This window comes from Rhipicephalus microplus, chromosome 2 (genome assembly GCF_043290135.1).
Source record: "Rhipicephalus microplus isolate Deutch F79 chromosome 2, USDA_Rmic, whole genome shotgun sequence".
Taxonomy (NCBI): domain Eukaryota; kingdom Metazoa; phylum Arthropoda; class Arachnida; order Ixodida; family Ixodidae; genus Rhipicephalus; species Rhipicephalus microplus.
Genome location: NC_134701.1, coordinates 276,276,689 through 276,303,578, shown reverse-complemented (window position 1 = coordinate 276,303,578; position 26,890 = coordinate 276,276,689). Strand labels below are relative to the sequence as shown.

Genomic DNA, 26,890 nt, shown 5'->3' with positions numbered 1-26,890 from the left:
TATTATAAATATGTGAGCACACCTTCAATGATTTTGCATGCCAAAGAAAAAGCTTACGCATATATGTATGTAGGTTTTGCGTATATACGTGCATTGGCTTTGTTCCGAGTCAGTAAAGTGTGATGTCTAGTGACCGTGCCGTTTTTAAGTGTCTCTCTCTTGTACGATAGTTGCATTGGCCTCGTTAAGGTGCTAAATTTCAGTAACCTTCAGCAAGCATGAATTCCTGTGTTTAGCATTTGAGTATATACATGGTGTTTCAGCTACCTTGCACGTAGAATTTAAAAAAAAAAATACCTCCAGGCCTGCGCGGAACGCGCAGCTTTATTGCAGCGAAATCTGGAAGAGCGATTTTCAGAGTTTGAAACACTCTTCGGGTTGCTGCTGTAAGCACATTTGCAAGGTACCCACTATATATATGCCGTCGATCATTGTGTAGTAGGCGGGAATTCGCTATGCCATCCTTCGTCATTTTTTCGCAGAAGCGTGGTACCTGCTGCTCACTTGCAAGGGATATTGTGCAACTTTTCTTTTTCTGCTGAGGCCAACGACGACGAAGAATTATGCCGGAAGCTTTTGTAATCGGCACAGTCTCCCACCGTGGGTATGCGCCACCGTTAACGGGTGATCAAGAACAAGCTTTTGTTATGGACTTCGGAAGACCCACTCGTTATGAAATTCGCATTGTTTTACGCCTGTTTGTCCCTCTGCTGTTTTAAAACGCTTTATTACTCATACTAACGTGATCCATTTCCCGACATCAAGCCATCCTAAGGTAAGTTTGCAGTGGAGTTTCAAGCAATGGCGTGGCTATGCGGTAGAACGCTGGACTGGCATACAGGAAACCCGGGCTCATATCCCGATGTGCGCTTGGTGCTTTCAATTTACTGAGTTTTTTTTTTTTTCATTTCATCAATATTGGGTATGGACACCGGTGGCAGCGGCGGAGAACTACGGCGCCACACGGCGACACTTGTTGTGATCTCGTAACAGCCTTCACTGTCAAACAAAGAAATACGCGTTAGGCGTCTCATGTTGGCTCAATACTGTTCAGTAGCACTTGTTACCAAACGTCCTAAAGTTTCGCATCTATGCTAAAATAACTTCGAATAAGTCAAGCTGGGTAATTAACAAAAATGACATAATTGGCGTTAATTATAGCCACTCTTACAGAAACTTTCTATGAGAAATGTTTTTATGCTTGTGTAGCAGTTGGCCTGAACGCCCTGTATATGGTGACGTATCTTTCCCGCTCAGATTGAGCCGCGCTGGACACGTACTCGAATAGTGGCTCTCTGTAGCGCCATATTTGTGGCGGCGGATCCCTCAGTGGCCTCTTCCGCCAGGGCCGCCAACGGGACAGTTCCTCTCGTCCGACGCGTCCTCGCAGTCGGCGTCGCCGTCGCAATGAAATATTCGCTTGATGCACGTCTTGTCCGACTCGCACTGGAAGTGGGTCAACGGACACTGCTTCACTGCGACAGTGCAAGGCACGTGGAGGGACAGGAAAAGGCTTATAGCAAGAGAAATAAAGGCTCACGTGCCAAAGGAACACTAAGGAGCAATTAGTAAAATGGATTAAAGGTATACTGTCTCATTGCTTCTCTGCGATGGCATCTGCCTGTGTTTCTCGTAACACAATCTACTATAACTTAAAGCTCAGCCACTTTGAAAAGAACTTTTATCATCGCAATTTTCTGAGCAAAAACTAACATTTGGATTTATAAAGAGAACCTAAATAAAATACACAGGCCCATATTGCTAACTCTATTCGCAACTGTTGACTGTTATTGACTATCTTCCCAATAATAACACGTATTGATGCACAATACACAACGTGCAGGGAGAGATGAGGCAATACTGCGTAATGATGCACTTCATGAGATCCCAGTTCGTTAGTACTGATCCGGGGATCGAACCCATAACCATCTCGTTCTGCGGAGCGATCGTCCCGGAAAAACGTGGGTCCTATAGGTTCGACCACCAGACCAAAACAAATTTTTCTTCCACAAAGGTGCTTTCCAATACAAAGGGAGTTATGGCTCCGAACAACAAACGTGCGTTTGTCAGTTAACCCTTTAATTCACGCGCAATGTGTATAGAGATTATTGTCGCCAGTGTTACATCAACATTGTCTCGTCTAATCAAAATTCAAAAATTCATTAATGGCGCAACCGGCTTTGAATGGGTAGCTGTAAACGAGCGTCATATATTCGGTAATAATGACAAGTGAAGGCTTATAAGTAGCAATGAAGTTTAGTTGTTGATACATGTAACGTTCGTGTCTATTTTCGAAGACTCTGTCACCGCTGTCCCGACGAGTGCGTCACGGCTATCACTCGCTGAGCTTTTCTGTAGCTTTACTTGGACACAAATTCATCCAATAATAAGTCACATGAAATCAAATCTCTGGAAGTGTTTACTTTGTGGCTGCTTACATAACGGGACCATAATGGTAGCGAAAACGGCCAGACAATGCCAACCATACTTTAGGTTGGCCGAGCCGATACATATATAGCTGAGGAAACACAACGCAACAAAAGGACGAGGACGAAAGAACACAGTTCAGAACTTCGGCTGTGCACCGTGTTCTTTCGTCCTCGTCCTTTCGACATAGAAATCATCGTGAGTTGCGCGACTAAACAGGACACACGGATACAGGCACTCTGTTGTTGCGCTTTCTTTTGTTGCGATATATCTTTCGCGTGGCCAAGTATTACAATGACAAATTGTGCTTGAAAACTGTATGTACATAGTGGAACAACTTGACAATTCGTTAGTTTTTCTTAATTCGCAAATAAAAAAGACCGCGCGACTCTCACTGCAATTTTTTTCGTCCGATCCATCGTTGCAGTCGTCCTCGTCGTCGCACACTAAAATGTTCATGATGCATTTCCCGTTTGTTTTGCATTTGAAGTAGTCCACGGGGCAGTCAGGGAATTCTGTGAAAAGTGCGAAACGCATATAAACACGCGAAATATAAATACGCACAAAAAATTACTTCGTGTTATAGCCATCAGTGCTACGAGAAGTGTTTTTTTTTTCTTTTTTTTTGCTTAACCAGTTCACCAACTTTCTAAACATGCATTGCAGATAACGTATGATTGTCTCGCCCCGCACAAAAATAATGACAAAACAGTTCCATAAGGTTTAAAACTTAAATCTTCATCGTTTTTTAGTTACACTGTTCATATTTTATTTCGTCAGATTTTATTGTAGATAATAGGCTGTTGCGATTCAATTTGTATTTTTTCTTCCCTCTTCAGTTTGTTTTCTTATATATAATCCAAATGTTGATTTCGAATACCTCACACGTTACTGTAGCCCTTTTGTTTTCTTGTTTTGTGGTGTTTTCTTCTTTAGTTCAGATTTCTGTACCCCCTTTATTCCTTAATGTGCATTATTTACCTATTAATCGCATTACCCCCTTGCGCAATGCCTCTTAGGGCTTGTAAGGTAAACTTAAACAGCTCAATAAATAGTCAAATCATCCAAGGCAATCATTTTTTTATTTCTATATACATTCTACTTCTCCAACTACGCCGACATTGAAGTGGCTTTGCATAAAAAGCATTAAAAGCTGGCAAAAAGTCATGTTAACTGAAGCGCACTTTTAAACACTGAAATAGACATCTTGTAGAACGAACAAATAACATTCTTGTCGTTTGTAATTGACATGCGGGGTCACGTCTTCAAGCATTTTAATAGTTATAATTTAAAGAATAAGAGTAGGGTAACTTAAATGGAGTTATGAAACAAGGTATTGCACTGGCAGTTTATCAAAATTAATTGTTTGCACTTTTTATTGGCTCTACGTGCATTTCACTTCTGCACTGCTTTCACACTTCGAGTGAAGTTTCTGCGTTCAGATTGGTTTGCAGTGCATGCTATCTCGAGTCGTCGCTTATATAATCGGTTCTTGTACTTTCTACCCAGCTCAAAAGAGCGCATACTTCTGCGCACTGTTCCGTAAACTGTGCGTGACCTTCACATCTTTCGGCTCTTAAAATATCAGATATAGGGTGGGCTACTATGGTTGCATAAAACTGATTGATTGATATGTGGGGTTTAACGTCCCAAAGCTAACATGATTATGAGAGACGCCGTAGTGGAGGGCTTCGGAAATTTCGACCACCTGGGGTTCATTTACGTGCACCAAAATCTGAGCACACGGGCCTGCAACATTCTAGCGTTTGTATGAGTCATTCTAGCACTTGTATGAGTCACTGCAGATTGCGAAAGGTGGCACTTACTCAGCCGGTCCTCTTCGGGAACGGATAGGCCCTCTGCAGTTAAAAATTTAAAAAAAAGCAAATAATGTAGTGATGTGTAGGCCCGTTTCAGCACGCCGCACCCTTTTTTTATTTGTTGTCGTTTTTCGCACTTTTTTATTAACCTAGTTCGGAAGAGTTGACAACACGCATAAAATGACTAAATGAATAAAAATCGGGCCGTACCTCCTTAAGGGGCCTCTAAACAGCCTCTAAAAATACTAAACACACACGTGTTATTCCCTCTTGTTTTCTCCCTTCCTTGCGGCACAATTCGTGACGCCAGCAGCTTGCTCGCGAAACGTCAGTGTGAAAGAAGCTCTCCATTGATTCATATACGAGATACATCAGTTGTGAAATGTCCCTCACCCTACTTTGTCATGCAGTCACGCACCCGTTATTTTTTGTCCCGTACGACTATGGTGCTCGATAAAGTGACTTCACTTCGTCTTCTGCGATGGCGCAGTCAGAAAGCGCGCAAGCCTGACTGGCTCAGCACTTACTGTTGACATAGCACGTGCTTTATGATAAATAAGTGGCATGGAGGGAAAAGCGCTTGTAAGAAAGGCAGTGAAGGCGAAGAAGAAATTACTGTCTTGCCTTTGAACTCGGTTAGGGTTAGGGGTCCCTTAAGGGTTCCCCGAACAGCTTCGTCCTATAATGATATCCCGTCTTTCTGGCACGATTCAAGACGCCAGCAGTCTCTTCACGGGGTGTTACGAGATCTGGATTGGCCCATATACGAGAAATATCGATTGCTAATTTCTTTTTACTCCGAGTCGCAATGTAGTCGCATGTCCGTACTACTTTGTCTCGCGTGACTGTCATGCGCAATCAGCTGATTCACTCTATTTTGTGCGTTTCCCACTGGGCAAGCTATGATAACACCAAGTGAACGAAAACAGCTTAATCTCGTAGGTTCGACGCTTGACTCAAGAAGCGAAGAAGAGGTAGTGGCTCAATGAAGCGCATTGCATGCATATGGACAAGAGAAATAAAAATACACTTTGAAATCGGAGTGATTTTGAGACTCTTTAAACGGCGAGACGAGGTACGATTTCAAAAAAAAAAAAAAGATATTGTGAGCTTCCACTGTGATGTAAATCCGTAATTAGTGACGAACGCGCATATTTCTGAGATTTTTCTTAGCATCACCCGCATGCACCCGCTCAACATCGGGTGGTGCCAAGAGTGGCACTGGGGACATCACTTCAGGTTGGTCACCGGCCCAGCTTCCAGTTATTAATTGTTGGCTGGGTACCCGGTCACAACGTGAACAAAATGACAATGGGAGATGCTTCCCAAAAATCACGCTCGTTGAAAAATGGTACATCTTCACAAGCCAATCTTGTGGTCAGCAGATACTTTATAAACAACCAGCTTAAACTGCAGCGGAAGAGAAACTAGCTTCGTGTAAGGCGCATGGTCTGCCACAAAGGTTTAGAACGTGAACACGTTCGTCAATAGCGCGTGTTAGCTATAACATGCATTCACTCAGTAACGCACACCTTTCCAAGCGAGTTGGTTCATACTAATATGAATAAAAAAACCTGTTAAAAACCACACAAAGATGGCGAAGAAGAGAAACCACACTGGAGAAGCGCTTGTTAAGTGTGGTTGTTCTTCACTGTCTTCGTCTGATTTTTTGATGGTTTCCTCTTCCGATTACTGTGTATTCATTCATTTATAATAATAGCAATAGAAGCTGCTGGGGCTTGATGCACCAGATCCACTATATGATCACGAGAAACGTCGTATTGGAGGGCTCCCGAAATTTTCGGACGATTGGGGCTTTCAAACGCACACTTACACCAAAGCACATGGGTCTCTGGCATTCTTTCTCCGTCAAATGACAGAAACCACGACTTTCGGTTCAGTAGCCGAATACCGTAACCACTGTATTACTGTGGGGGCTAATGGGTTCATTCGTTGACAGTAAGAGATAATATTGTCGAAGTATTTGTATAAAAGAACGTCCATTTTAGTGTGCATGCTTCACCCGATTATGCATTACCATTCGTATCCGCTGACCCCACATTTACCGTGAACTAAAAAAAACTTGTAAACACTCCCAGGCCAAGTTTCTGAGCAACTGAACAACTGATTCCAGCCGAGATCCCACCGGTCCATGGCCCACCACGGCAGGTAACACTTTTGCGACCCAGCTAAAGGTGACCCACGGGTTCGCCTCGTGACCCAGGATAGAGACGTCTGGGGGTTACTGGTAGTGAGTGGCTCGGTGGGATATATAGGCGGTGGCACTGATTTGGGCGTCTCGCACTGAACGGTGCACATGGAAAGGATCTCGGCCAATAGTTGTGTTCCAGGCCCAGCGCTTGCGCAGAATGAATGTGACAAGCGCTAAATCCTCGCTACAATTAGGCTTACCGTAACAACAGCCGATGCACGATCGCATAAGCCGATTTCCGACGTGCGAGCGTGTGCGGCCATATTAGCATCGAAGTAAACACAAGTCAGACGGCGCACTTTAGGTTTCCTCGCACTGTCTAAGGACCCCCTTCCTTTTTTTGCACTTTTTTTTTTTGCCCCACTGGTATGAAAATGCCTAGTACAGATACGCTTTTACAGCTAACAAAAAAAAAATACCCATTTTTCGCAAGCTCTCAGTCTAAAAAAAAACCTGTAACAGGATCATCTAAAGAAATGGGCCACTTGCTGTAGCATTGTAATGCGGAAGGCTTTTAGAGTCGCTTACAACATCGCCGCAAAGTTTATCGGATTAGCACTGCGCGGTATATTGCATCTATTCTTTTTTCTGCTTATTTTGAGTGACAGTGTTCAGACCGCTCCCGAAACGGGATTAAAGAAAGCCCCTCGGTCCTTACACCGGCATTGTTTAGGCTAGTCGTGCTATTTTTTTCGAGACACTATCATTTAAGTGCGCATATTCTTCCTCTTTTCTTTGATACTAAACCAATAAAGCCAGTCAAGACGACCGAAGTGTCGCAGATACTGTTGAACTGCTGCGTGAAAACAAGGATTGCTGGCTTGCTATGCATACTTCTTTGTGGCACCGAATTTCCACCGTGAAAACAACGACACAGACAGCGAGAAGTCAGACGGTCATCTATTGGCCTGGCCGATCAACACAAGCTAGCTGTCTCATATTAACCTCTTCAACTGTCTGTGTGAATTCTGTCCCCTTCCCATTATCTGAATTTCGTGCACCGGAAGCCAGTATGTATACAACAAAAACAAAGCACCAACTTACACTAAAGTTTTTCGGCAGATTTTTTTTTCTATCATACCAGTAATAAACACTCAAATTCAGAAGACACTGTGAATAAATTCCACGTATCTAAAGCCATGGACAGAATTATTACGGCTTGAAGATGATGTCAAGTTTTAAAAGTTATATTCATGCGCAAAAGTGTCAAAAAGGCCATAGAAGTATTTAATATGTATTTAACACACGCAAGTATCGTATAAGTAAGCCAGTAGCGGGAAGTAGTCATACTCAATGATGACGTCTGCTGTCTAAAAAAGGTGAACCTGTCGAGTGAGCAGAGCTAGCTATCCTACACGATTGCCCTTTTCAGCTCTTTGACCCAAGTTGATCGCATTTCATTCAGATTAACAAACAATATCGGCTGGAAACTCCAAACTATTTTCATTGTTCTACGTATTAATAAGTATGTCCTCGTATTTTTTGTTTCTGGCGATAACAGACGTTCACTGTAATGCTTACTCAAGGAATTGATTTTCGCGGTGACGCCATTAGCTGAAAAACAGAAGAAGAGAAAGAAAAGAAACGGGCATTAACATATTGTCACTACTCACTAGCACTGAATGCAACCAGGCAGGGAGAGGTCTTGAAACCCTCATCACCACAATTTTTTTTCTTTCAATTTTGCATATGCACCACATGCGTGAGGCAAACAGGCAAAAAAGTACGTTGATTCCCCCCCCCCCTTTCGAAAAAGTTCTGGATACGCCTCTTCTCGCTAGGGCTATGCAGATGATTTTCGTTTAAAACGACTTTTTTTTATTCACATACTGCAGCCCATTAAGGGAGTAAGCAGGAGTGGGTGAAAAAAAAACAGAGCAGTGAATTACAAAAGTACCACTTCCGGGAACACACGAACAAAATACAATATACATGACAATTCCATTCAGTATAAAAATAAACATCCAATGAATGGGCACTGCGGGGCGTACATATTAACAGAACAAAGCAAGGAACTATTGGTTAGATACGACTTCTAAGAGAAGGCAGGAATTGATTTATCGATGCACTCCTAATCTCACCCGGCAGTGAATTCCATTGTTCTATCGTTCTAGGGAAAAAGCTTGTTGTGTGACTCGGTGTCAGGGGCGTAGCCAAGGAGTAGTAAATCGAGATCGTGCCCCCCCCCCCTTCCCACTGATTTTTTCCCTCATGGCATATAGGGAAAACACGATACTCAACCTTCTTTGCCTGCCCAGCTCTCACTGCAGATCAAGGTGGTACCCCCCCCCCCCTTCCCCCAACTTGAAAAAAAACTTTCTGCCTACGTCCCTGCATGGTGTACGTTCACATTTGCTTTGAGGCACAAGCGTACACAATCGCGAGAAAGAACGCGGGATAGTGCTCCACTAACAACTGCTTTATCGGCAGAAAAACACTTAAAATCGGAATCACACTTGCCTTGAGCCACCGAGCGCCCGGATGTGGTCTACTTCAACGTCCGCAGCAGTCGCATCGCATTAGCTACAAGCTAGCGTTCGTGCTTTAATTATAGCACAAGAACCTAGCATGTGCTGTGGCTACGTTGGTATTGTTACAGCATTGATCTCTGCGTATACTTGCAAAAAAAAAAAAGCGGTTAGGTGGTCGACTGGTCTCCCTAGACGAGCGTGATTCCCACTGTATATATCTTCCACAGCGCCTGCCCAGAAAACATGTTGGAATCAATTGCGATAAGGTAAAGCATGTTCAACGAGGTTTGTACAATGCTATGGAATTGCCACTAACGTACATGTTCCTTCTCTTGCCGATACAGAATGCTTCCACCTTTTAGCTGACTGTTTTATGTTTACTTCTTTTTTCGTTTACCCACACGTCAGAAAAGCGTAGTCCAGAAAAGTTTGAAAGGAAGTTCCTAAAATCCTCAGGCAAATTTGTGCCCTCTTTAATTTTCTAAAGGCTTCATTCATACTCCTTGACGCATCTCATATAAACATTGAAAAGTTTGTTCTATGTGGCAACAGCCGCATGTGAGAGGAATCTTGTATATCACCTGCCGGGACAAGTTCTGTACAATAGCTCATGTTGAGTTTCCCATCCTCTTACTTATCTATTTTTTTTTTCTCTTTAAAAAAGCTCTCCTAGCTTTATGGGAGCTCAAAGACGAGCAGAACGCCATGCCTGCATGTCAGCTCGCAACCTTCTTAAGGTTGTGCGGCAACTTTTGTTCATACGGCACGGCCACCCGTTTGAACTCGCCACGAGTAACCTTAGTTACATCACTAGGATCCCTTCTCATGATTCCGGCTTGCGACAGGCCTTCGTTGACACCAGTCACCAACAAATTAGGGGACCCAGCTGACGCCAGCGTGACCAATTCGCCATCGAAACTGGACTGCATCCTATGTATACACTACTCCCTGAAGGTGGATTCAAGACGTGAACCGATCAGTACAGAACTCAATATTCAAGTCTAAAAACTGCAAGTGATTACCATCAAATAACCGATAGAAGCATTCTGTGCCGGCAAAAAGTATGATTACCGACAGTTCCACAGTATTGTATAAATCTGGGAAATAGTTCAATGAACATTCGTTAACTTATCGCAGTTGGTGCAAACATGTTCAGTGCGCATGAGCTGAGAGAGATACATACGTATGTTTTTTTTTTTTTCTGAAAATAAAGCAGTCGTTAGTGGCACTCTGTCCCCTTTCCTTTCTCGTGGTTTCGTAATAATTGACGTGTCTCGTTCTCAGTTCAGCTACATTAGAATGTCATATTTATGAAATAGAGGCCTTGTGACTGCGACCCCGGTTGTTTTCTACTATATACGATTCAAACCCGTCCATCGAGAAACGTTAGCGTCACTTAGATAGTTGCGCTAAATCCCCTCGAATCTCGTTAGTGTTGTACGTGTGCCCAACTCGTGTACTCACAACAGTTGGACTCGTCGAATCTGTCGGGACAATCGGCCAGGCCGTCGCAGACCGACGTCTTCGGAATGCACGTCACGCCGTCTCCGCAGGTCGCGTAAAACTCCGCCGGCTCACACACTTTCTCTGCGCAAATGTACACGAGCAAGGAATTCGCTGATTAGAAGAGGAAACGAGCAGCCGTGAATGCGCTCGTGTGCTCGTTAAGACGCTTGTCCTCCAAACTTATTGGCTCGCCCTGTCCAGCAGCTCACGGAAAGGATCTATTGCGCCAGGAAAGTCCGGTGATTTATTGAAGCGTTCAACTCTCTCGAGGAAAGCGATGAACTTCGCATGGCGACATTCGCTCGGCCCACCGGAAAGGGAGTAATTGTTTAGCGAACAAACAAGGTGGACCGCGCGTGCTGAGCACTGTAGTATTCACTCAATATAATTGTGAGTGGTTGTTTTATGCTTTATTTTGCGTGACGTCGAATTCGCCGACCGGGTTCACACTGGTTTCATCAAGGACACACGGAAGTTTGCGTTGCTTTAACGGGCTTTTGTTATTCAGTTCTAGAATCGGTTCGAACCGAATCTATTTGCAAATAGCCATCAGTGCTTTCTATTTTACCATGCAAAGTGCTGGAACAATACTGTGGTTAACAATGCTCACGCAGTTTTTCGCATAACCCTGCTCTTTATCTATTTGCAAATAGCCATCAGTTGTTTCTATTTTACCATGCAAAGTGCTGGAACAATACTGTGGTTAACAATGCTCACGCAGTTTTTTTTTTTTTTTGCATGACCCTTCTCTTTACTACGGTAAACTAGTCAGATCTGTTATACCACTGCTTCGCAAATTTTCAAGATTCAAATAATAATGAAGGGGCAGGAAACGATGGAAGAAGCGAGAAGTTCTTTTAATGTTCCTTGTATTTATTTTGAGCATTGTCACCTACAACGTCATTACGCGACAGTGAAACACGAACTCGATTTTTGTTTTCGTTTCGTTTTTGTTTATTTGAAAACTGCGAGTTACTAACTTCGCATAGCATTACCACCATTGCCCACTGATAATATACTCACATGCAGCTTTCATTTGGTCATTGCATGCGTCACGAGTCCTGTACCCCTAGTACATGCTCAAAACATATGTAGTTACTACACAGTAAACGGTTAGGGCGTATTGCAGGCTCTTGCGCCTTTTATACAGGTATTTCGCGTGTTTCAGTGCGTTTCTGGGGGCCACTGATCAACCCCATCAAACTAACAAAGCTAACTATAGTAACGATTAATTGGAGTTTACACTTATAGATTCAAAACAAGATGAGGAACTCTTTCGTACTTTCGCTAAGATTTAACTGAAATTTCAGGAAGCTGCGCATATTTGAGTCAATAAAATAGGTCAAATAAGTTCTCTCGGGTGCTGTTGAGCATTTCGCATACGTGATATTTTAAGTGCGGCAAATGCGGCCATGAAACATGCAGGCTCAACCTGCTTTCGTGGGCACGCAATGACCGTGCACGGCGACGAACAAACACTGAACTTGCTATGCGACAAAGCGAGGTATGCGCAGAAGTAGGTATGTCACTTTTCTGTTGCAAGGAAACTTCACCAAATAGTTTAGAGTTGTTCTCGGCAGTAATGTGACCAGAAATTGGCATGGTTTTGAAAAAAATGCACACAACCTCGAATAAGTGGTTAGGTGAAGTTTGATTTTGTTTCTGATTGAAAGTGCAGACTATACGGACGGGAAGTACATGCTGAAGTTAACTTAGGATCCCGGAAAGTTTTGTGTCGTGGCACGAGAACGCATAAAACGCAAGTATACGGACAAATACGACCGAAGCGAGCTGGCGAAAGAGGTCAAAATCACTCGACCTTAGCCAAGAAAGTTTTCCTGGAGATTAAAAATCGGGCGCGTATGCAGGAGCACAAACGTTTAAGAGTTTCGATCCACGCCGAACAAAGCGATTCATGCACTACGCCCCACATCACAAAGTCGTTCCATTTCGTTCGCCCCCCCCCCCTTTTTTTTTACGTCCGTTCGCAGAACAAAAACCTCTCTTGCACACTTTGTCACCGCCGGAATGAAATCTTCTGCGAACAGCAAGCCGATCAATTCCTCCGACCAGTGGTCACTGAACAGATTACAGTCTGGATTTCCCCGTGTAAGTTTTCCGTGTTCCTCTTTCTTTTTTTCTTTTTTTTTGCCGGTGAATATCAGTTGTGAAGTTGCTTCGAAGTAAAATCGAGCCAATAAGCTCAGAAAGACAAATAGTCTTTTTTTTTTCATGTTTATTTCGCACACTCTACAGCTTCGAGAGTTGGTCGCTACGGCTCACTCAGTGAGGACAACGCATCCGCCAGGATTATCTGATCGGCGTCATTTAGGCTCAAATTCTTTTGAATAAGGAGGAACTTTTCGGGCCTTCTAAAAAAAAACGCAGTGAACATCTAACTGCAAGAATAACGCTACCCATCTGCCTCGTTCATTTCTGCAGCCACTCTGCCTCCATAATTTTTGTCGACTTCCGTGGAGCTACGAAATGCCACGCCTGTATTATTTCCATGTGAACTAATCAAACAAATGATATTAAGGAATCAAAAGTGTTGTATAAAAATACGGGGTATAAAGATCCGAAGCGGCAGAGTAATTTCAAAGCTAGTAAGATATTTTATTGCCTTGCCATTTCAACTGATCGACCGGATATCCCAACTGACCGATAACCTAACCTAAACACGTACTCCAGCGTATGTTGTGCGTTTTCACCACGCAGCATGTCGAAGGCAGAATGTGGTGCTTAAGCTGGGACGTGTTGCTTCGTAGGCCTCCTTTACATCGTCGCAGTTAGGATACAGTAGCACTAACTCGCATTATAATAACATCGTACAGATTGCCTCAAGAAAAGCTGAATGTTAAGTACGCGTATTCATAACGCGAATTTAACGTCTATGGCAGCAACAGGGGGCGCCTTCGATCTTAACTAGTTACAGCTTGGTGACATTAGCCCCCGCCCGATCTAAAGGGTACAGCCATATCGATCCATCCATCCAGTTGCCTTGAAAGTAAGTTTTCCATTTCCGTATCTAACGTGGTAGCTTCAATGAATTGAAACGTAACGGATTGATTGATTTGTGGGGTTTAACGTCCCAAAACCACTATTTGAATGTGAGAGACGCCGTAGCGGAGGGCTCCGTAAATTTCGACCACCTGGGGTTCTTTAACGTGCACCCAAATCTGAGTATGAAACGTAACGGAATTATATGAATATGCCCTCAATGTCACTGTTGCCACACATCTTAGGCAATGACGTCACTGTAAACTGGAATGCCAAGATATTATCGATGATGTGCGTATGCGTGCGTGCGTGTGTGTTCTCGTCTAATTCGATGGCATCAGCGCACTCAGCAAAAGCACGCAGACTTTATTGCCCAGGTCCGTGGTATCGTGTGCATGACGCAACTCTCGATACTTTTCGCGGGCACTGCTCGCAGGCCAACTTTTACATCACGTGTGTCGTGCTCAGTTTATGTACGCAGAAGCTCGATAATTGATTGATTGATTTGTGGGGTTTAACGTCCCAAAACCACCATATGATTATGAGAGACGCCGTAGTGGAGGGCTCCGGAAATTTCGACCACCTGGGGTTCTTTAACGTGCGCCCAAATCTGAGCACACGGGCCTACAACATTTCCGCCTCCATCGGAAATGCAGCAGCCGCAGCCGGGATTCAAACCCGCAACCTGCGGGTCAGAAGCCGAGTACCTTAGCCACTAGACCACCACGGCAGGGCCAGAAGCTCAATAATCACCGTTAGCTTGATTATGAAACGTATTCAGCGCGCATTCCACAAAGACGTGAAAATTAAGACAAACAAGCACTTTCTTTAATATGACACTTAAAAAGGAAGGCAATTATTTTTTTCACCATAAGTAAATTACTTCTCAATACCGAAACATCCACCCTTGTTGCCAGAAGACGCTGGGCAAGCGAAAAAAACAGGCAAAAATAAAATTCAGGCGGCGAAGCTATACCTTGTAAGTTGAGCACTAGTTTCTGCGACGTCATAGATTTTCACAACGTCGACACCATCCTAGGTCATTACCAATCAATAAAAACGAGCAAATTGTCATTTGACGGGGCCATAGAGCTGACATACCAAGTTTCGAAAAGTTTCGTCGAGAAATCTCGTGACGTAACGTAGCGAGATTTCAGCGCGATATACAGTTAATTTTAGAACTTTATTTTCTCCTCCTATAATAAACCTACACGATGGAATCAACGACATTAGAGCTTTCATGGTACCATTTACAAACGATAACTGATTCGCTATTTCACTTTAGCGTTCCATTAACTGTGTGCATTCTGTGAGCATTGAAAAATTTACACAATAAATTTTTATTACCTCGCCCAGGTTTTTTTTTTTACTTTTACGTCTAACTTTTCATGTTTGTTTGTTTGATTTTCGGGTACAGAACATAAGATGCGCGCACGTTTTGCGACCACTTCAAAGCGATTGCGGCGGCCATCTTGATACTTCGCTTTACTATCCTTTCGGAGAGCCCGAACATTTCCGCGCAATAAATGCCGAGCTCCTGCAGCCCGTGCTTGTGGCAACAGACACATTAAAGAGCTTTAGTACTGCGTACCCTGCGTACGCGGCGGCGTTGCGTACGTAAGGACGCCATGTTCTGCGTAGTGCGCATGCGCAGACCGCAACGCGCACGTATCGCGTTACGTACGCAGCCGCTACGTACGCACGCATGAGATGCGTGCGTGCGTACGTATGAGCTGATCGCGCCGCTCTCGAACAAGTTCGCGACAGCGCGAGACTTCGTTTTGCAAAATGGCGGCATCGAAGGCAAGCACCGACCGGCTCTGTGGCTTAAAATATGGCCATAATCTGGCTATAACACTTGGATTGGCTCACATTGGCTGTCAACAACACGTGATTCTATTTTGATCTACCAGATGGCGCAACACGCTTCACGCTCGTTACGTACGCGGGTACTACGGCGTACTAAAAACCGATTAGTGGCAAACGACGCCACGTAACGCAAGGCGCTTGCGTGATGCGTACGTAGCACCATTCCGCAGTACTAAAACACTCGATTTTAGTTGGGCGTATGTAACGAGCCCACGTACGTAGCACTGCCACGGGAGAGAACTGTGCATGTGCAGTACGTAACGCATCGATTCCAGAGACGTGCGCGTACGCCCGAAAAAAAAAAATGCGGCGTGCGTAAATGTGATGAGGCGGCGCGTACGCGGCGTGACGCTCTCGCGATATCTCAGTTGATATAGAAACCAGATAGCAAGACGGCAGCGATGGCGTCGAACGTAGAGAGCAACAAAAACCAGCCTAAACCGAGTATGTTTTACTTCGAGGAACGACGTTGCGCTGCTACCGCACGAGGGCGCTAAGAAGCACCCAAAAGCTGTTTTATTTCAAAGAACACACGTCTAGTTGAACCAAACGTGTCTCGGTACGGTAAATTCGGTGAACTAAAAGTGCCGTCGAGCACTTCGCATGCAGCGTACGCAACGGATCGTGCCACGTATACGTAGGCTCGTTACGTACGCCCAACTAAAAGTCCAACAATAGGAAGCTTTAGAATACCGTTTGCAAGCGCTGCGGGCTTTGCGGGCGTAGCGGCCGCCATATAGGATTTAGAATAGCGTTTGCCTTACTGCGATCCGCAACGCACGATCGCAGCGACACCGTAGAAACCAGCGCTTGCGGGCCACATGCGGGCCGCCATCACCGCACGCAATTTTGGATTTTTAGCGTGCGGTCCGCGAACGCCGACTCACGTTATGACGCATGCGCAGCGGCAGCGACCGCACCACAAGGGCTCACGGTGCGCTATTCTAAAACTCCCTAATCCGGACACGTCACTGCGACCAGCGTCCGTCCACGGACAACCACGAGAGAAGCACGTGCTCGCCACTCTTACGCACGAGAGAAGACGCAAGCACGAAACCATCCACGAGAGAAGACGCACGAAACCATCCACGAGAGAAGACGCACGAAACCATCCACGAGAGAAGACGCAAGCATGAAACCATCAAGACGCGCCACACTACGAGAGTGCACTGTATACAGGCAGGCACATCCACTCAAGCTGCGGGTGCACGATCGACAGCCGTGACCCGGAGCCGATAACGCTTACTGCATTTCTTCTCGTCCGAGCCGTCGGAGCAGTCCTCGTTGCCGTCGCACTTCCACTTCATGGGGATGCACTCGCCATTGTCCAGGCAGCGAAATTGATCCGGCTTGCACGGTTCGGGCCGGTCTGCGTCGTCACCAACGGGGACAGAACGGTACGGTGTTACTCGGAAGCCATTTGCTCGCAATCTTCGACACGCCCCCCGACCCTCGTTTAGATAAGAAACAAAGATGCAGCCAGGATCGCCAGTATAGACAAGCCACTACCGACTCTCGTCTAGCTGGCTCAATGGCACGAACTCACTTAGCAGAAGCACGCACACTTTCTTTTGCCCCGGTACATGGTATCGCGTACATGACGCAACTGTTTCAAAACTTATCGGGGGCGCAGCTTGCAAGCCAACTTTTGCATCACCTGGGTCTGGCGGGGCGAGCCACTTACCCGCGATGCGTCTCGATTAGGGAGATGTATACCTAACGACGCGTTCCTGGAAATCACATCCGGGAATCGCATATGTATTAGGTCTGAGCTGCACATGTGGAGTCTCGGCATTGTTTTTTTTTCTTTCCTTTCTAAGTGCTCGACAGCTGCGTGTTTCTGTGCGTGGTGCTGTTGATATGTAAGTATACTAAGTGATCTCCTCCTACTCTGAAATATACTTCCTTGAGTGCTTAGAGGGATCAATTTCTCGATAGCTAGAGTCGGAACCGTCTTTCCGAGAACAGCACGGGCAAGGCTAAATATGTCGCAAAAAGCACTGCATTTCTCGGCAGCACTGTCACACACTCGGAAGGAGTGTGAGAGAACGGGGTATTGTTAAACAAATGCACATAAACATATCTTTGTTTGTAAAGTGCGAAAAATCACACAGAAGATAGGAAGCTCGCGCACTATTTAAGCAAAGCATTTCATTAGTCCATACATTTGCGCTACCTACTCCTAGGCCTTTCTATGTTCTTTTCTTCTTTTGCAAACAGTTGACGTGCTTCCAAATGGCAAGAAAATATGATAGCAAAGAGCATGTCGAGTAATGTAGTTCATGGATGTATTAGGGCCAATTCGCAGTGGCGAATGATAGAAGACTGTTGCCAGTGGTGACTATAGCTTGCGGCTAATGGTGGGCAATGTTATGTACTGCTTATCTTTACACAGACAGTATACGCCGTTCACGTCGTCTCTCACCGCCATTGCCTCGTGAAGCGATCAGGCGTCATATTTCAGCAAACATACAAGTGTTGTGACCGCAGTCTCGCGACATACCCTAATACAGTGCTTCTTTACCAAAGCGCACTTTTGCAACTATTTGACCACGTAAGCTCTTAATAATGGTCGTCGATGTGAACGAGCCCTAAGGAATGGAGCGGGCTTTATTACAGAGTCTTACGCGTGGTTCATGACAGCATAGTGTTTTATGAAACAACAAGCTTAATATAAATTCTGGCGCAGGGATGTGTGAAGAACACCTAGCTTAACAATGTTTCATTTTCAAGCAATCAAACAGTTACTGAATGACATGATGGTTCAAACATAAAATTAGGCATAAAATTGTAGTAATTGCGAGCCACTTGCGTGTTTATAGCACACGTTAATATGCGCGCGCCGTTAGAAGCTGTTTCCGGAGACGCAATCATTATAGATTGATGAATATTATGTGGGGTTTAACGTCCCAAAACCACCATATGATTATAAGAGACGCCGTAGTGGAGCGCTCCGGAAATTTTGACCACCAGGGGTATTTTGACGTGCGCCCAACTCTGAGCACGCGGGCCTACAGCATTTCTGCCTCCATCGGAAATGCTATAGAGGACCGTGTGCTCAGAGTTGGGTGCACGGTCCTTGATGCTCCATTGGAAATGCAGCCGCTGCAGCCGGGATTTGATCCCGCGAACGACGAGTCAGCAGCCGAGTACCTTAGCCACTAGACTACCATGGCGAGGATACATTATCGATTAAAGAAAATGTCGAAAGCGCTTGCTCCATTAGACACATCGGAGAAATGAAATTATTGGCGCAAAAAATCACCACAAAAATATTCCATCAAGATAGATTAGTAAGAAAAAAGATACGTGCCTTCTGTTACACCCTTCTTTTTTAAAAGTAAAACCTACCAGCAAACCCAAGCAGTAAAGTGTGCAAAGTTCAGATCATTTTTTTTATATAGGCAGTGGACATGAATCTCATTTTAATACTCTGTACAAAACAAAATTCTCAAATTCTGTTCGTTTAAAACTTATTCATATATGTGGGCAACGTGAGATTGATTTGGCGGGCCCCACTTTAATGCAATTTGATCCCCCCCCCCCCCATGCACCCCTTCACCTTTAGGGCAAATGGGAAGCACGTCTCTCAGCATCATATTTCCACGGCGCGCTGAGCATCTTTGTATTGCATTCACTTTTTTTTGCATTCCAGAAAAATGAGATATTGAAAGTTTACCTCTCAAGTAACAAATAAAGCCTATAGCCAGAAAACGCGCCACTGACGAGCTAAAGCCTGCAATTATACCAGTGACGAGTCAGACGTTTAAACCAAGAAATAGAAATATCCACACCCGCGACTTTAAAGCGTTAAAACTTACATGTGGCGGTCTTGAATTTGGGCGGCTCTGTAAGATAAACAAAGAAAAGAAAACAATACTTAATTTCAACAAAGAAACATTAACAAACTTTCACCAGAGCGGTAGCGTATACCATTGCGAGGTTTGCTACCACGAAGGACTCGTCTTTGTTTCCTGGTTTATTTATTTGCTTCTCTTTTGCTTACACTGCAGACACTCAAAAGCAATCAGTGTATGCTTGCCTTGCTTCTTTTCTTTCTCGCCCACGTGGTAATCTGAAACAGAAAGGCAGCGACAGCGTTTCTTTGAACGTTCTCGACTCAAACTAACAAACAAGCACACGGTCACCGCAGATGCCCCGCATTACCCGAGATGTCGTCTTCTTCGGCGTTGCCGTCTACTACGCGGGGATGACCTGCGCGAAAAAAAAAGGGGGGGGGGGAGAAAGGGAAAAGGGCAAAGCTAAAAAAAAGACTAGACGCTGCCGAAGGGCCCGCTCAGTTTGAAGGGATAAATGCGTAATGACAGAGTCCACCAAATAACGGATACTGTACGTGGCGCTGCTCGTACGGGGCTGAGTGAAACGAATTCGTCCCAATACTTACCCTTCTTGCCGTCAGAGTGCAGCGCGCTGTCTGTCGAAAGACGCAACGCGACGCAACAAGGATGGTGAAAGGGAGGAGAGTGCCAATAGCGGCACCACCCGACAAACACTCACCGGCCTCCTCTTCGTGGAACTTCTCGTCGTCCACTGCACGAACGGGAACGTGTTAGGCGCCATACCGGCGGTGATGAATCGCTTTCAGTTCAGTTTATGTTTTTATTAGTTATGAAGCATCGATTACATAACACATATAGATGAGCGTCCCAAAGTATAAATACTGAAAACGGGACCCTCAGTTAAAAACTACAGCAGAAGTGAATTGAAAACAATCGGCAGAAGATTAGCAGGTGATAATAAGAAACTCGTACAAGGCTAAACAAGCAGCAACATGAAACACTTGAAAAAATGAAATATTACAATAAAACGAAAGTCACAATGCGAAAGAACTATAAAAAGAGCAATGAAATGGAAAGAAAAATACTACACACAGAAGTAACACCAAATAAAAACAGAAAAACTCACAAAAATTGAAAGAGGCAATGAAAGTTTTACTCAGGAAACATAAATAACTACATAAAGTAAATCAAGACAAGTGGAAAAAATTATACATCATAACCAAGGTGATCAATCAGGAGTTAAAAGGAAAGATTTTATTTATGTTTTGAAAAGTGAAAACGAGGGCGAAGATTTCAGTTCAAACGGCAAATTATTCCAAAGATGAATGGTATAGAATATAGATGGTTTTTTACCGTATAGTTAGTGCGAACGTGTGGTAGCAAGTAATTATGATTGGAAGTAAACCTGGTGGGGTTAGTATTCTTGAGCGAGCTACATTCAATATATTCAAAGGAGAGTTAGGAATTAGGTAACTTATAAAACATTATACTTATGTTATACTGAAATAACTTGTTAACAGATCTTAGGTCTTCACGTGTTGCTTAATTCAGTCGTATGCGTATCATCTATCCTACAACGGCTAACGCTATATACGCAACCATCCGAGAAATATGGGGGCCTAACGAGACGAATCACTGAACACGGAATGCCATTTGAGCCGATGTTTTGAGAGGTAATTTTTCTTCAAGGTTATAAGGAGGGGAAGCCTTGCAAATCTACTGCCGGAAACTTGGGCTGCAGAGCACGCCGTGTTCACGTCATTTTGATCTCCTGAGAAATCTGAAACTTTGGGGTCGTTAATCGGTTGTCGTACAGGTAGCGCTGCAGACGGCGCTGCAGGTAAGTCGGTGAATGACAGTACAACACGTTAAGCGAACACTGAAACAAGCACTGAAATTCGGGCCCCGTTGAAGCTTGATAAAGGCCCTGGAGGTAGCCTCAGTTCGGGCTATGGCTCCTCTAAATAAACAGCCCCGTCCTCTGCGGATAAACAGCCATCAGAACCCAAGTTTTCAGATTGTTGCTCATGCGCGTTCTCTGGAAGTTTCTTGGCAAGGTGAATTTATTTATTCATTCATTCATTTATTTATTTATTAACCTATTTATTTACGTTGTACTCCCAATCAATCATGACCGACGTCTCGCACGATGGTAGCAAAAGCCGGACGCCTCTCCATCAAAGCTGTAATCACCATGGGCAACCGTTCGGAAATGGGCAAGCGTGCTGGCCGTGCCATGCAAACGTAGGCTTTCGGTTTTGTAAGTATAAGAGCACCGAATTAGTTCGTATCCGATGCTTCCCTAGCATGCCAAAATGTGGGAAAGCCTCGCCTGCCTCATGTTTTTCGACATATAGTGATTAGTGCATATACACAATTATATATTATGGCAAGCTGTGCGGAAAGGAAAGCAATTAGGTTGCACCAGCATGCTGGAATCCCTAAATAACAGCCTTCTTTATAGTACGCTGTGTAATTACATACTGTTACTACAGTAGGGCAGCAAAAATACACAAAACTATAGGCTCCGGTCTGCACTGCCAGTATATGAGGCAGATTATCAGTGCACGCTTTGAGAGGTCACAAAAGATGTCTTTTCGAACAAGTATAGGGAATGCCGACACTCACCGTCCTCGTATTCCACCGGTTCGGATGGCTCACCAGTCTTTCCTGCGAGCAGAGCGCGCAAAGGTCAGGCGGTCATCAGCTGAACGGAGGTGAAGTGTCTGCGTGCGTCTATTGATGTACTAACCTGAGCTGGGTCCTTTGTTTACCGGAATAAACACCGGCGAGTTTTGTACTGCAAGCACAACGACAACTGCTTGCTCAGGAAACACATTTACCCCGAATATTGAATTGTTCACTACTATATATATATTCCGGGCTTAGTAAACAGCGTGGCTACGAATCAAGCGAAAAGCCTATTGAGTCCGATACCACTTTGAGTAGTTCTTGTCAGATGAAAATGCTTTGTACCATTAAAAAAACATAACGTGAAGATAAAACGTTTCACGACGAAGTCCTATTACATTGCCAATGACACTTATCTATTGAGCGGTTGAAGTCGCGGCTGTAGACGCCGACATCATTCATAGTTGTATCCTCGCCTTAGCTAAATAGCTTCTGTTCATGATTAAATTACAGTACAAAAGCCTAGCACGATGTGCGACAATGTGTGGCATCGTTACGGCCTTTGCCTCTTCATATCTTCGCTAAACAATGCCGGCTGAAGTGGCCGACCAGCCTCTTCAGAAAGGTGATATCGAAGTTCCACGTTATGTAACACTCGATCGTCTAAAGTCTTATGTAATGTTTGCGACGTGGTAAATACATTACCAGGTATGGAATTGACCGCATTGCGTAAAGGCATGCTTCCTTTATCGCCTGGAAATAAACAATATCCGTAATAGTAATAGTTAGCCTAAGTGAGCACATTCAAGAACGCGCTTCCCATTGATAGGATAATCATTGTCTAATAATAATCGTAATAACCATATCTGGACTTTTATGTCCCGAAACCACGATATGATTGTGAGAGACGCCGTAGTGGAGGGCTCCGGAAATTTCGATCATACGGTGTTCTTTAACGCGCACTGAATTTGCGCAGTACAAGTGGCTCTACCATTTCGCCTCCAACGAAATGCAACCGCCATGGCAGGCATCGAACCCTCGACTTTCGCTTCAGCAGTCGAGCACCCCAGAGACTGTTCCATCGAGGTGAACGATAATTATTGTTTATGGGTGTTTCAATGAGTAGCGGCGATTTTAATCTGTGAAATACAAGCAACTATTAGCACACATATCAAATATTATGCACCTTTTGATTGCAGTGATGAGCGAGAACGAGGTTTGTGATATTAGTCGAAATGCCTTACCAGGTACGAAACCGCCAGAACTGCGGAAATGCAGGTTGTTTCCTTTATCGTCTGCGAAGGGAAAGATAAGATGTTCTGCATATCAGCTGTGCATAGCGTATCGGAAATGCAAAATGCTGCAGTCAGCAATGATGCGCCTCAATAACTACACTTTCAGCGAATTAACAATAAACCACATTCAAGGCAGTGAACTGCAACAGTAAAGATATGCCTATCAGCATTATTCACTCTTACCGATAATGAAATATCGCCTTCGGTGAGTTTGACCATCTGAAAGGTCCAGCATAGCACTACGTTAATAGGAGCAAATTGTTATCTCAAGTTTATCTTCGCTTTAAAAAATTTAAAAATAATATTAGCGTAACTACTTCTCACATCATGCGCATTTTCACACTCACTTACGTCCGACAGTCGTAAAGTCTGAACATGATAATATGTATTTAATGTACTCATTCTACACAGCCTAACTACTAGTCTTTTTTTTTTTTCGCTCATTTACTTGGCATTCCAAATCAAAAGCCATCTTAGTGCTTCATATAGTGGTTTTGGGACGTTAAACCCCACATATCAATCAATCATCTTAGTGCTTCAAGTTCTGAGATTTTCCTGGGAGCTCGGGCCTTCTAAATCCAAGCGTAGCAACGAGACAGTTACCACATACAATGAAGTAAAGGTGTCAATACTTTCTACCAACCACATGTCGTACACTCCATCAGATACAGACGCGCTTGTATCATAAATGACACATGCATGACAAAAATGTTATCGACATTAAGCACCAGTGGAATACAACGTTAAGATCACTTCCATCTTAAACGAATAATAGCACGACAAAAACAGGAACGGGAAAGAAAAGACAAACTACAGCGCTGCAGTTTGTCTCTTTTTTCTGTCCTTGTTTTTGTCTCTCTATTATTCGTTTAAGATCGAGGTGCACCAACTCGCCCTCTTCTGATTAATATCACTCTCACGTCATCCGGATGATTGATAAGATCTTTCTATGCCCTAAATAATTACAATAGCCAGCGTCAGTCCCGCAGCTCAATCATTTCTATCGATTCATGGAAATTTAGCTGCTATCTCTGTCACCCATCGATGTATCCACACATGCACTCCCACTCTACGCTCAATTTCATAGTTTCGAGTCGTCGAATAACTTCTTTCCAGAAAAGTCTGCACAGCAAACAACCACGAAGACACGAACGCGACGCAGAGGCCTACGAAATTGCCGAGTTGTGTCTCGCGTTCAAATTTAGAAGACTGTAATCCTTGAATATTTTTGAGAGAAATCCTTCGAGATAAGCCACGCAGTGCGAGCCAAGCATAAGCACTCCTAAGCTTACTTTTCACCTTACAATAGTCTCTCTAGTGCATGCGGGAGAAAGAAGGAAGCCAGGCAAGGGGGTGGTGGGTCCTTATAGCCAGCTGCCAGCGTTGCCAGCGTGCGATAAGGGTCCCACCGAGTGGCGAGCATTAGGCGCATCAAAAATGAGGTGGAGGTGAACAGGGCTTACTTCGACGGCGTAGGCTGGCCAGTTGGTTGGTGCGCGACGAACTGGCTGCGGTAGAAGAATGAAGGCACGAGGGTTAGCTGACAGCGTGGACGCTGAGGGGGGCGCAATGCCACCTTGTCAATCACACCTTCAGTTGGTCACAGCCTGACAACAATTACACACTCCACCCTCAGAACTGCGGTGCGCTTGTCAATCACTTGTGCAAGAGATCCGTGAAAGCTGGTTTCCTTTCATACCGTAAGCAACTTTTAGGGGCGAAGCTCCTTAAGGCGTGGGTTGTGCGTCCCCTGTATGTAGCCACCTCTCGTTTGGTTCTTAGAGTGTTCACTACATGGCGGTACTTGTAGCTGATGATAAAAAGATGCAAGATGTTATAAACTAGATGGCGGTAATTGTAGTTGATGATGAAAGAGGCTCGGTGCTCTTATAAAATAGAATACAAGAATGGCCCATTTGTACTACTTGGAGACTTCAACGTGGATATCATAGACAATAATTGGCTTATCCTACATATGGCTTCTAGATATGCACTCAGATGTATATCGTTTGGCCATATGAAGCCTACCACGATTCTAGGAACATGCATAGACCTAGTATTTACAAATCGTCCACTGAAACCCATGCAGGAACCGCTCTCCCTGCATTTCGCAGACCATAAAGCCGTCATATTGACGGGACATCGCAAGCCATTCATCGTCTAAAAACAAACAAAAGCTGATTTGTGTATATACACACACAGTGTTTCTTACGTATTTACACTATGATCGACTGCGCGAATTACACGGAAGATTCACGGTTTACCAATGAATCCTTCCGGAGCTTTTTAATTCGAACACCAACGCTCGATGATGATTAAAAATGTGCCGCCATATCCACGAAGTGAATGATGATTGAGTGGGCAAAATGTACGGAGAATTCATGGTTTACCAGGTTCACCTCCGGAGCTTCGCCCACTCATCATCATTCACTTCGTGGATACGTCGGCATTTTTTTGTGCTAGCGAAAACACCAGGCACGCAAAGTTTAAGACTTCACCGTTCCTAAAACATGATCTTTGGCTAAAGCAATGAAGTCAGATTATCAGATGACATTGAAGACGTTCAAGTTTCGCTCTCTCTCTCTCTCTCTCTCTCTCTCTCTCTCTCTCTGTGTGTGTGTGTGTGTGTGTGTGTGTGCGTGTGCGTGCGTGCGTGTGCGTGTGCGCGTGTGCGTGCGTGTGTGTGCGTGCGTGCGTGCGTGTGCGTACGCGCATGCATTCAGCCTTCCGGGAGGAAACGCACTGAAGCAGGCATCATCCTTGCCTTCCTCAGATATGACTGATTCAGTTTCAATGTGAAACAGAGGCGATTATTAAAAACAAATTATGCACGGCCCATGGTTTCATATCACAGGCTGCCAGAGTCTAGACATTGCCAGATTTCTGTAAGACCATTTCGGCATCAACCATTATTGAAGGCACACGTAGAAAGAGTCGAGATGGCCTCGCAATCCTTGATGTAGCAGGTCACCGCTGAAGTAGGATGTTACACCTTATCTCTACTTACGCGTAAGCTAACGCGTATTTGCCAGATTTTATTTGATGCGAAACGTAGTTATCCGTCTAGTATAAGTGTTGTTTGACAATTATAACTGCAGTACTTCAAGCAGATGCTTGACTTAACAAACAAAAACAAGCTAGGACATGCAGATTAACACAACCGATGTTCCTTCTTTCTAGCACCCTGTTACTTCAAACGTTATCCTATAAAATTCACCCAGCATGCTGTTTTAAACATTAAAAGAATACGTAGTTTTTAAGGTTGCTGTCGCACCTGCCAGTTATAATAATATCTGAAAATTTAAGTCCCAGAATTACGATATGGTTATGAGGGACGCTGTAATAGAAGGCTGCGGAAATTTGGACTCCTCAGTGTTCTTTAACGTGCATGCATCGCACAGTACCCGGGTTCCTACCATTTCGCCCTCACTGCGATGGGACCAGCGCAGCCGGAATCGAACCCACAACCTTCGGATCATCAGCTGAGCACCCTAACCACTACACCTACGCGGCGGACTACCAGCAAGTAATCAGTATCTATTGAAAAGCCATTGCGCTGCTTTTCTTTCATTTTTTTTATCTGTGGAGCTTGGGTCTTCGAAAACATTGGCCTTTATATAAATGCGCAATAAAAGGACAGACGCCAAGGGGCTTAAGCAAGCGTGTATATATGCAAGACCTGCAAGATTGAAGAAGTGCATAGTCCCCTTTTGCGGCTCAATATGCCTGAAACGTTCAAAGGGAGACTGCACTTTTGCCTCTCACGATGACACAACCAACGAAGGAAAGCGTACAAGACACTCTGTTTCGTATGCGACTATGTTGCGCGACCCTGCTCAGAAAGCATTACAAACATTCC

At 44.4% G+C, this 26,890-nt stretch overlaps 1 protein-coding gene across 12 annotated transcripts in view; it reads right to left on the bottom strand.

Moving 5' to 3' along the window:
* The window catches only part of LOC142778263 (uncharacterized), a 48,155-nt gene that overhangs the window by 3,219 nt on the left and 18,046 nt on the right, over window positions 1–26,890 (bottom strand). The window contains exons 8-24 of one of the 12 annotated variants that reach the window (XM_075882042.1): window positions 24,495–24,539; window positions 23,215–23,250; window positions 22,981–23,031; window positions 22,442–22,489; window positions 21,858–21,905; window positions 21,734–21,775; window positions 19,824–19,856; window positions 19,711–19,740; window positions 19,473–19,520; window positions 19,348–19,380; window positions 19,127–19,153; window positions 16,552–16,674; window positions 10,395–10,517; window positions 7,981–8,013; window positions 4,254–4,286; window positions 2,823–2,942; window positions 1,281–1,446 (exon numbers count right to left, since the gene is read on the bottom strand). In XM_075882042.1, the coding sequence (XP_075738157.1) occupies window positions 1,281–1,446; window positions 2,823–2,942; window positions 4,254–4,286; window positions 7,981–8,013; window positions 10,395–10,517; window positions 16,552–16,674; window positions 19,127–19,153; window positions 19,348–19,380; window positions 19,473–19,520; window positions 19,711–19,740; window positions 19,824–19,856; window positions 21,734–21,775; window positions 21,858–21,905; window positions 22,442–22,489; window positions 22,981–23,031; window positions 23,215–23,250; window positions 24,495–24,539 (1,039 nt within the window). Of the gene's footprint in view, window positions 1–1,280; window positions 1,476–2,822; window positions 2,943–4,253; window positions 4,287–7,980; window positions 8,014–10,394; window positions 10,518–16,551; window positions 16,675–19,126; window positions 19,154–19,347; window positions 19,381–19,472; window positions 19,521–19,710; window positions 19,741–19,823; window positions 19,857–21,733; window positions 21,776–21,857; window positions 21,906–22,441; window positions 22,490–22,980; window positions 23,032–23,214; window positions 23,251–24,494; window positions 24,540–26,890 lie in introns of those variants that run through there. The other 11 variants (XM_075882050.1, XR_012888376.1, XM_075882043.1 and 8 more) reach the window with 11 other exon arrangements.